The sequence below is a fragment of the Humulus lupulus genome, chromosome 9 (assembly GCF_963169125.1).
Source record: "Humulus lupulus chromosome 9, drHumLupu1.1, whole genome shotgun sequence".
Taxonomy (NCBI): Eukaryota; Viridiplantae; Streptophyta; class Magnoliopsida; order Rosales; family Cannabaceae; genus Humulus; species Humulus lupulus.
In genome coordinates, this window is record NC_084801.1 from 184,633,969 (window position 1) to 184,645,655 (window position 11,687).

Genomic DNA, 11,687 nt, shown 5'->3' on the forward strand with positions numbered 1-11,687 from the left:
CTTAAATATGTCTATGTTTGTTACGAAGGTTTTTATTATTTAAGCACTGGAATGTTATTCCAATAGAAATCTAATTACTCTAGGATATTAATCTCGACTCCTTAAAGAATAGTGGAGTTAAAATATGCCCATCAGTTATAATACCATGGGTTTGACTCAAAGATTATAATTTTATATAAACAAAAGTGAAAATGAAATTATTGTTGATTTTATATAATTAACAAATACAATGAGATTTTATATTCACCAATTAATAAATATTTTTTATAAATAAGTATTTAATTTTATTTTTATGTGTGATTAATTTAAAATAAAAATATTACATAATTATTTTGTTTCATTTGAATTTTTATATATTTTTTAAATAATGTATAACATTCATGATCAACCAAATAATGTAATTCAATTAACAAGAATATGACTAAATATTCCAACACATAACCAAAAATAGTTTACAAGTCTCCATACAATCCTATCTTCCTCCTTAACATTTCAATGAATTAGATTATTTTGAACTACTCGTACCAAACGCCCCTAAATGTAATATTCATCCGTGTGATTTAAGTAAATATTTTGTTGTGTAGTACATGGAAAGTTAATCTATAGAAAAGTTAACTCTGATATTCATTTTTTGTCGATCATTTGTAAGAAATGATATTCGAAATTAGGTGTTATTTCATCGTCACCGTAAAAAATAGAATCAAAATTACATCTCACAAATAATAGTTTTACAACACTTATTTAAAGCGTGGTTGACACTTCAAGAACAAAAAAAAAAAAAATTAATAATGACAACTAACAGATTGGAAGAGGGGAACCATTCCAGCTACTGAGACATTCTAGCATGGGATCGATGATCTTTCCTTGACACATAGCAGTAAACACCATGTCGAACTCCTCTCCTGGTGATCTAACATTCTCTCCTGTAAGCAAACCAGTCCCCAACTCCTCTCTCACAAATTTGTACAATGGATAAGACCTGCACTCCTTGATCTTGTTCGATATGCCTGCATTCCCACTTTCCACACCAATCCTTGCAGTCTCAACCTCTTTAGGCAAAAGGGTCTTCAATTCTTCCTCAAAAGCTCCAATCTTTTGGAAGATTGAAGTGTTTGGATTCTTCTCATTTTCACCATTAACCAAAGCTTGTTCGACAAGTACTTGCCTTAGTTTTTGCATCAATGGGTAGGTAGCACTGCAGGGATCATCAATGTATGTAAAGACATATTCCCTATCAACAACTTTAAGCAATTCCTTCTCGCAAAATCTCGATGGGTGGAGTTCGCCATTAATGCTGGTCATCAGCACTTTCTTAGCCACTTGACTCACAGTTTTCTTAACTGTCCGCCTTAGATTATCCTCCAAATGTCTCAAGTCGATGGCCTGGCAAAGGGCAACCAAGAATGTTGTGGACATGAGCTTGAGAATATCAATAGCCTCAGCAGTCTTCCTTGAAGATATCAATCCGAGAGAGTTCACATCTTGGTTGTGTTGTTCAGCGCTCTGGACATGGGTAGTCACCGGATTAGCAAGATATTGAAGCTCCGAACAATAGGAGGCCATGGCGATTTCAGCTCCCTTGAAGCCATAGTCTAAACTTGGGTTGCGGCCACCAGAGAGATTTGAAGGCAGACCATTGTTGTAAAAGTCATTGACAAGTTCAGAAAATTGGGCAAACATGAGCTTACCAATTGCTGCAACAGCCAAACGGGTATTGTCCATGGAAACTCCGATTGGGGTCCCTTGGAAGTTGCCACCGTGAATAGCCTTGTTCCTTGAAACGTCAATCAAAGGGTTGTCGTTCACTGAGTTGATCTCTCTTTCAATAGACTTGGTTGAGAATCTGATCACTTCGATCATGGGTCCAAGCCATTGGGGCGATGTCCTAAGTGCATAGCGATCTTGCTTTGGCTTCTGAAGAGGATCCATCTCGTGAAGCTTCTGAGCCTCTTTAATATAAGCGCTCCCATCCAAAATGTGTTCCATAATGGCTGCAGCCTCAATCTGACCAGGGTGGTGCTTCAACTTGTGAGTCAAGTGATCAGTGAACTCGGGCTTACCATTCATCACTTCCGCAAATATTGCTGACAGGACTTCGGCCAACACAGCAAGAATGTTGGTCTCAAAAAGAACAGTAGAAGCCACAGCTGAACCAACAGCAGTGCCGTTAACAAGAGCAAGTCCTTCTTTGGGCTGCAACTCGAAGAAGTCGGAATCAATGCCGGCAACTTTGAAAGCTTCCTTTGCGGTGAGGGATTCACCGTTGGGGCCGACGGCCTTGGAATTAGGCCTGCCCGTGAGCAAACCGGCAATGTAAGATAGAGGCACAAGGTCACCAGATGCAGTGATTGTTCCACGCAATGGCAAACATGGGGTGACATTGTTGTTGAGGAGCTTGGCCATGGCTTCCAAGATCTCATATCTAATACCGGAGTAGCCTTGTAGAAGGGTGTTGATCCTAACGAGCAAACCTGCTCTTGCTGAAGAGCGAGGCAAAGTGTGGCATGACTCTGTTCCATTACCAAATATTCCAGCATTCAAGAATCTGCAAACAACAAAATTTAGAAAGATCAGTCACTGATGCAGGCCTTGGATATTAGTTTTTCTGGAAAGATTGTACATAAATATTTTAATAAACATATATTAATATTTTGATGTTGGCCTCTCGTAGTGATATTGTAATTACCTGATTAGCTCCTTTTGAAGGGCACCGCCCTGTTTGGTTCTCCTGTGTGATGTCGCACCGAAGCCAGTGGTAACACCATAGCTGTCTGTACCTTTGCTCATACTCTCCATAACCCAATCACTACTAGCCTTAACTCCGGCCCTTGACGACTCAGAAAGTTCTACCTTAACTCCGTCGACATCGCCACCGGCGGCAATGGCAGCCACCTGGGATATTGTTAGCGTCTCGCCGCCGAGACGGACGACCGGTTTCCTGTACTCCGCCACCATTCTCTTCACTTCATCCAAGTGGCTCCCAGTCATCGACTCAGCCGCCGCACCCCAGTTCAACGGGTCATTAGAGACGATGGGTGCTGGCTTAGTCTTGCAGAAACTCTCCATTAAATTTGTAGTAAAGAGAAGTAAATATCTTTATATAATTATCAAATAGTATATCCAAGTGTTTCTGATAGAGAGTGTGATTGTGGAGAGCTTAAGAAGAAATTAATGTTTAGCGAAAGGAACAAATTCGATTTGGTTTGAATTGTAAGAAGGTATAGCGGTCTTATATACAAGTCAGAAGGTGGCTTCACGATGGCTTAAGAGAAAGAGAAAGAGAAAGAGAAAGAGTTGGTAGCGAAGCAGTCCTTAGCGAAAGAGTTTGGTATATAAATGAATCGAGGCCGTCCAATGCATGCAACTTGGTATAATCCCAACGGTTGAGATTGGTTTGTAGTTCTGAGTGGGCTATAGAAAAAGTTCAAAAGAAAACGCAAATATATATTTATTAATTTATTATTACTATTTCGTATGCATGAGAAAGAAATGGTTAAAGTTCTTGCTTTGCTCAGGTCAAAAGATGTGTTTTATTGACTTGGTTGGTGGGAGACTAAGAAAGAAGGGAGCTTTCATACTCTAATAGATGGTTTTTTCGTGGAAGGGGGTTATTTTGAGTTGTTATTAATTCATAATGATTAATTTATGATAATCCAAATAATGTCTTATTTAATTCTGTTAGGATGAGAAATTGACCACGAACGCAGTGAAAGATAGTTTAGTTTGACAATGAATCGGGGCCATTCCATGCATGCAACTAGGTATGATCAACGGCTGGGATTATTTTCTCTTCTCAGTGGACTATAGAAAAAGTTTTAGTGTCTGTTTATCAACTTATTTGATATATATTAAAATGAAAAACCAATTAGTTGTTACCGGTCAACACACTGAAACACTACTACCTTGTCTCATTGTAATTATTTATTTGTTAAGTATTATTTTGCAGGCACGAGGAAGAAATTCTCCACGTTTTCTTTGGTCAGGTCAAAGGATGTGTTTTTATTCTAATTTTAAAAAAAAAAAACTAAGCATTTACCCATGTGATGTCATGGGAAAAAAAATATCGAATAAGTAGAACACGAGTGTAATACATTGCAGAAAGACTAGTGAAATCTCTAATTCAACAAACGGGTACGCTTTTCAAAAAAATTCGATTTCTCTGATATGAATTCAAGCAATATTTTGAAAGTTAATAATAAGTATTCTCCAAAAGTAATAGGCACAAAAGTTGTAGCCCTATGTCTTAGGCCTCTCGGTATAAAATTTTGTAGAATTTTGAGGTGTGTAGAGGGAGATATGATCAAAATACTGAGAGATTTACGAAAACAAGGAAAAAACGTGTGAAAATTGCCATTGAAAAGTGAATTTTTTTTCAAATGTGGAATTAAGGCTCTTTTTCAACTTCAACAGAAGCATTTACCCATGTGATGTCATGGGGAAAAATATCGAACAAGTAGAACACGAGTGTAATACATTTCGCAGAAAGATATCCAACGCACCAAATGGGTACCCCTTTCAGAAAAATTCGATTTCTCAAATAAGAATTCAAGCAATATTTTGAAAGTTAATAGTAAGTATTCTACAAAAGTCATGGGCATGAAAGTTGTAGCCCTATGTAGAAGGCTTCTCTGTATAAAATTCTGTGGAATTTTGAGGAGTGTAGATGGACATACGGCCAAAATACTGAAAGATGTATGAATAGAAGGGTATAACTTGCGAAAATTGGTATTGACAAGTGGAAAAAATTTCAAATGTGGACTTTAGCCTCCGTTTCAACTCCAATAGAAGAATTTACCCATGAGATTTCATGGGAAAAAATATCGAACGAGTAAAACACGAGTGTAATACATTGCAGAGAAATTAGTGAAATTTCCAATTCACCAAACGAGTACCCCATCCAGAAAAATTCGATTTCTCTAATATGAATTCAAGCAATATTTTGAAAGTTAATAGTAATTGTTCTACAAAAGTCATGGGCACGAAAGTTGTAGCCATATGTCTTAGGCTTCAATGTATAAAATTCCGTGGAATTTTGAGGTGTGTACAAGGAGATATGACCAAAATAGTGAGAGACGTATGAATCGAAAGGAATAACTTGCGAAAATTCCCATTGAGAAGTGGAAAAATTTTCAAATGTGGACTTCAGGCTCCGTTTCAACTCCAATAGAAGCATTTATCCATGAGATGTCATAGGGAAAATATCGAATGAGTAGAACTCGAGTGTAATACATTGCAGAGAAATTAGTGAAATCTCCAATTCACCAAATGGGTAACCCTTTCAAAAAATTTGATTTCTCTAATATGAATTCACACAATATTTTGAAATCAATAGTAAGTATTCTCCAAAAGTAATGGGCTCAAAAGTTGTAGCCCTATGCCTTAGGCCTCTCAGTATAAAATTTCGTGGAATTTTGAGGTGTGTAGAGGGAGATATGATCAAAATACTGAGAGATTTAAGAAAATAAGGAAAAAACTTATGAAAATTGCCATTGAAAATTGAATTTTTTTTTCAAATGTGGAATTAAGGCTATGTTTCAACTCCAACAGAAGCATTTACCAATGTGATGTCATGGGAAAAAATATCGAACGAGTAGAACACGAGTGTAATACATTGCGGAGAAATTAGTGAAATCTCCAATTCACCAAACGGGTACCCCATCCAGAAAAATTCGATTTCTCTAATATGAATTCAAGCAATATTTTGAAAGTTAATAGTAAGTATTCTACAAAAGTAATGGGCACGAAAGTTGTAGCCTATGTCTAAGGCTTCTCTGTATAAAATTCAGTGGAATTTTGAGGAGTGTAGATGGAGATACGACCAAAATTCGGAGAGATGTTCGAATAGAAGAGAAACACTTGCAAAAATTGCCATTGAAAAGTGGAAAAATATTCAAATGTGGACTTCAAGCTCCGTTTCAACTCCAATAGAAGCATTTACCGATGAGATGTCATGGGGAAAAATATCGAACTAGTAGAACACGAGTGTAATACATTGCAGAGAAATTAGTGAAATCTCCAATTCACCAAATAGGTACCCCTTTCAGAAAAATTCTATTTCTCTAATATGAATTCAAGAAATATTTTCTAAGTCAATACTAAGTATTCTATGAAGGTAATGGGCACAAAAGTTGCAGCCCTATATCTTAGGCTTCTATGTATAAAATTTCGTGAAATTTCGAGGTGTGTGGAGAGAGATACGTCCAAAATACTGAGAGATGTACAAAAATAAGGGAATAACTTGCGATAATTGCCATTGAAAAGTGGAATTTTTTTCAAATGTGGACTTAAGGCTCCGTTTCAATTCCAATAGAAGCATTTACCCATGAAAAGTCATGGGGAAAAATATCGAACGAGTAGAACACGAGTGTAATACATTGCGGAGAAATTAGTGAAATCTCAATTCACCAAAGGGGTACCCCTTTGAGAAAAATTCGATTTCTCTAATATGAATTCAAGCAATATTTTGAAAGTCAATAGTAAGTATTATACATAATTAATGGGTATGAAAGTTGTAGCTCTATGTCATAGGCATCTCTGTATAAAATTTAGTGGAATTTTGGGGTGTGTAGAGGGAGATACGGCCAAAATACTGCGAGAAGTACCAATAGAATAGAATAAATTGCGAAAATTACTATTTAAAAGTGGAAATTTTTTCAAATGTGGACTTAATGTTTCGTTTCAACTCCAATAGAAACATTTACCCAAGAGATTTCATGAGGAAAAATATGGAACGAGTAGAACACGAGTGTAATACATTACGGAGAAATTAGTGAAATCTCCAATTCACCAAAGGGGTACCCCTTTTAGAAAAATTTGATTTCTCTAATATGAATTCAAGAAATATTTTGAAAGTTAATACTAAGGAATCTATGAAAGTAATGGGCACAAAAGTTGTATACCTATGTCTTAGATTTCTATGTATAAAATTCTATGGTATTTCGAGGTGAGTAGAGGGAGATACGATCAAAATACTGAGAGATGTACGAAAATAAGGGAATAACTTGCGAAAATTGCCATCGAAAAGTGGAAAAAATTTCAAATGTAGACTTAAGGCTCTGTTTCAACTCCAATAGAAGCATTTATCCATGAGATGCCATGGGGAAAAATATCGAACGAGTAGAACACGAGTTTAAAACATTGCAGAGAAAATGGTGAAATCTCCAATCACCAAAGGGGTACCCCTTTCAGAGAAATTCGATTTCTCTAATATGAATTGAAGTATTATTTTGAAAATTAATACTAAGTATTATACAAAAGTAATGGGCACGAAAGTTCTAGCCCTATGTCTAAGAATTCTATGTATAAAATTCTGTCCAATTTCGATGTGTGTAGAGGGAGATACGACCAAAATAATGAGAGATGTATTAAAATAAGGAAAAAACTTGCGAAAATAGCCATCGAAAAGAGGAATTTTTTTCAAATGTTGACTTAAGGCTATGTTTCAATTCCAAAAGAAGCATTTACCCAAGAGATATCATGGGGAAAAATATCGAACGAATGGAACACGAGTTTAATGCATTGCAGAGAAATTAGTGAAATCTCCAATTAACCAAAGGGGTACCCCTTTTACAAAAATTTGATTTCTCTAATATTAATTCGTGCAGTCTTTCAAAAGTTAATACTAAGTTATCTACGAAAGTAACGAGCACGAAAGTTGTATCCCTTTGTTTAAGGCTTCCATACATAAAATTTGTGACAATTTCGAAGTGTGTAAAGGGAAATACGACCAAAATACTAAGAGATGTACGAATATAAGGGAATAACTTACGAAAAGTGCCTTTAAAAAGTGGAAATTTTCTTAAATGTGGACTTAAGGCTCTGTTTCAACGCCAATAGAAGCATTTACCCATGAGATGTCATGGGGAAAAATATCGAATGAGAAGAACACGAGTTTAATACATTGCAAAGAAATTAGTATAATCTCCAATTCACCAAAGGAGTAACCCTTTCAGAAAAATTCGATTTCTCTAATATGAATTCAAGAAATATCTTGAAAGTTAATACTAAGTATTCTAAGAAATTATTGGGTGTGAAATTTGTAGCCCTATGTCTTTGGCTTCTATGTATAAAATTTCATGCAATTTCGAGGTTTGTAGAGGGAGATACGACCAAAATACTAAGAGATGTACGAATAAAAGGGAACAACTTTCAAAAATTGCTATTGAAAAGTGGAAAATTTTCAAATGTGGACTAATGGCTGCGTTTCAACTCCAATAGAAGCATTTACCCATGAGATGTCATGGGGAAAAATATCCAACAAGTAGAACACGAGTTTAATACATTGAAGAGAGATTAGTTAATTATCCAATTCACCAAAGGTGTATCCCTTATAGATAAAATCGATTTCTCTAATATGAATTCAAGAAATATTTTGAAAGTTAATACTAATAAATCTACAAAAGTAATGGGCACAAATGTGGTAAACCCGTGTCTTAGGCTTCTCTGTATAAAATTTTGTGCAATTTCGAGGTGTGTAGAGGGAGATACGACCAAAATACTATGAGATGTACGAAAATCAGGAAAAAACCTGCGAAAACTGCCATTGAAAAGTGGAAATTTTTTTAAATGTGGACTTAAGGCTCCGTTTCAACTCCAATAGAAGTATTTACCCATGTGATGTCATGGGGAAAAATATCGAGCGAGTAGAACACGAGTGTAATACATTGCGGAGAAATTAGTGAAATCTCTAATTCACCAAAGGGGTACTCCTTTCAGAAAAATTTGATTTCTCTAATATGAATTCAAGCAATATTTTGAAATTTAATACTAAGGAACCTACGAAAGTAATGGGCACAAAAGTTGTAGCCCTATGTCTTAGACTTCTATGTATAAAATTCAGTGAATTTCAATTTGTGTAGAGGGAGATACGACCAAAATACTGAGAGATGTACGAAAATAAGGTAAAAACATTGGAAAATTGCCATCGAAAAGTGGACATTTGTTCAAATGTGGACTTAAGGCTCTGTTTCAACTCCAATAGAAGCATTTACCCTGGAGATGCCATGGGGAAAACTATCGAACGAGTAGAACATGTGTTTAAAACTTTGCAGAGAAATTAGTGAAATCTTCAATTCACCGTAGGGGTACCCCTTTCAGAAAAAATCGATTTCTCTAATATGAATTCAAGTATTACTTTGAAAGTTAATACTAAGTATTCTACAAAATTAATGGGCACAAAAGTTGTAGCCCAATATCTTAGGCTTCTATGTATAAAATTATTTGACATTTTGAGGTGTGTAGAGGGAGATACGACTAAAATACTAAGAGAACTACAAATATAAGGGAATAATTTCCTAATATTTTCATTGAAAAGTGTAAAATTTTCAAATGTGTACTTAAGGCTCCATTTCAACTCCAATAGAACCATTTAACCATGAGAGAAAAATCTCGAACGCGTACAACACGAGTTTAATACATTGCGGAGAAATTAGTCAAATCTCCAATTCACCAAAGGGGTACACCTTTGAGAAAAAATCAATTTCTCTAATATGAATTCAAGAAATATCTTGAAAGTTAATACTAAGTATTCTAAGAAATTATTGGGTGTGAAATTTGAAGCCCTATGTCTTTGGCTTCTATGTATAAAATTTCGTGCAATTTCGAGGTTTGTAGAGGGGGATACGACTAAAATACTGAGAGATTTACGAATATAAGGGAATAACTTTCAAAAATTGCCATTGAAAAGTGGAAAATTTTAAATGTGGACTAATGGCTCTGTTTCAACTCAAATAGAAGCATTTACCCATGAGATGTCATGGGGAAAAATATTGAACGAGTAGAACACGAGTTTAACACATTGCGGAGAAATTAGTTAAATATCCAATCCACCAAAGGTGTATCCCTTTCAGATAAAGTCAATTTCTCTAATATGAATTCTAGAAATATTTTGAAAGTTAATACTAGTAAATCTACAAAAGTAATGGGTACAAATGTTGTAAACCTGTGTCTCAGGCTTCTATGTATAAAATTTCGTGCAATTTCGAGGTGTGTAGAGGGAGATACGACCAAAATACTAAGAGATGTACGAAAATAAGGAAAAAACTTGCAAAGATTGCCATTGAAAAGTGGAAACATTTTTAAATGTGGACTTAAAGCTCAGTTTCAACTCCAATAGAAGTATTTACCCATGTGATATCATGGGGAAAAATATCGAATGAGTAGAACACGAGTGTAATACATTGCGGAGAAATTAGTGAAATCTCAAATTCACCAAAGGGGTACACCTTTAAGAAAAATTAGATTTCTCTATCATGAATTCAAGCAAAATTTTGAAATTTAATACTAAGGAATCTATGAAAGTAATGGGCACAAACATCGTAGCCCTATGTCTTAGACTTCTATGTATAAAATTCTGTGCAATTTTGATTTGTGTAGAGGGAGATACGACCAAAATACAAAGAGATGTACGAAAATAAGGTAAAAACATGCGATAATTGCCATCGAAAAGTGGAAAATTTTCAAATGTGGACTTAAGGTTCTGTTTCAACTCCAATAGAAGTATTTACCCGGGAGATGCCATGGGGAAAACTATCGAACGAGTAGAACATGAGTTTAAAACTTTGTGAAATCTTCAATTCACCAAAGGGGTACCCCTTTCAGAAAAATTCGATTTCTCCAATATGAATTCAAGCAATATTTTGAAAGTTAATAGTAAGTATTCTACAAAAGTAATGGGCATGAAAGTTGTAGCCCAATGTCTTAGGCTTCTGTGTATAAAATTCTGTGGAATTTTGAGGGGTGTAGAGGGAGATATGACTAAAATACTGAGATATGTACGAAAATAAGGACAAAAATTGTGAAAATTGCCATTGAAAAGTGAATTTTTTTTCAAATTTGGACTTAAGGCTCCGTTTCAACTCCAACAGATGCGTTTATTCATGTGATTTCTTGGTGAAAAATATCAAATGAGTATAACACGACTGTAGTACATTGCGGAGAAATTAGTGAAATCTCCAATTCACCAAAGGGGTACCCTTTTCAGAAAAATTCGATTCCTCTAATATGAATTCAAACAATAGTTTGAAACTTAATAGTAAGTATTCTACAAAAGTAATAGGCACGAAAGTTGTAGCCCTATGTCTAAGGCTTCTCTTTATAAAATTCTGTGGAATTTTGAGGTGTGTAAAGGGAGATACGACCAAAATATTGAGAGATGTACGAATAGAAGGGAATAACTTGCGAATTGCCATTGAAAAGTGGAAAAATTTTCAAATGTGGACTTCAGGCTCCGTTTCTACTCCAAAAGAAGCATTTACCCATGAGATTTCGTGGGGAAAAATATCAAACGAGTAGAACACGAGTGTAATACATTGCAGAGAAATTTCTGAAATCTCCAATTCACCAAATGGGTACCCCTTTCAGAAATATTCTATTTCTCTAATATGAATTCAAGCAATATTTAGAAAGTCAATACTAAGTATTCTATGAAAGTAATGGGCACAAAAGTTGTAGGCCCATGTCTTAGGCTTCTCTGCATAAAATTCCGTGAAATTTTACTGTGTGTAAAGAGAGATACGAAAAAAATACTGAGAGATGCACGAAAATAAGGGAATAACTTGCGAAAATTGCCATTGAAAAGTGATTTTTTTTTCAATTGTGGAATTAAGGATCCATTTCAACTCCAATAGAAGCATTTACACATGATATGTCATGGGGAAAAATATCGAACGAGTAGAACACGTGTTTAA

The 11,687-nt window shown here is 35.3% G+C and overlaps 1 protein-coding gene across 1 annotated transcript; it reads right to left on the reverse strand.

The window, feature by feature from the left end:
- Positions 1–657: 657 nt before the first annotated feature.
- Positions 658–3,186, reverse strand: LOC133801590 (phenylalanine ammonia-lyase-like). The gene is made up of 2 exons (XM_062239835.1): positions 2,687–3,186; positions 658–2,545 (listed from the first exon to the last, which is right to left on the reverse strand). Exons 1-2 carry the CDS (start codon positions 3,064–3,066, stop codon positions 796–798), a joined length of 2,130 nt encoding a protein of 709 aa, XP_062095819.1. The 5' UTR covers positions 3,067–3,186; the 3' UTR covers positions 658–795.
- Positions 3,187–11,687: the final 8,501 nt, after the last annotated feature.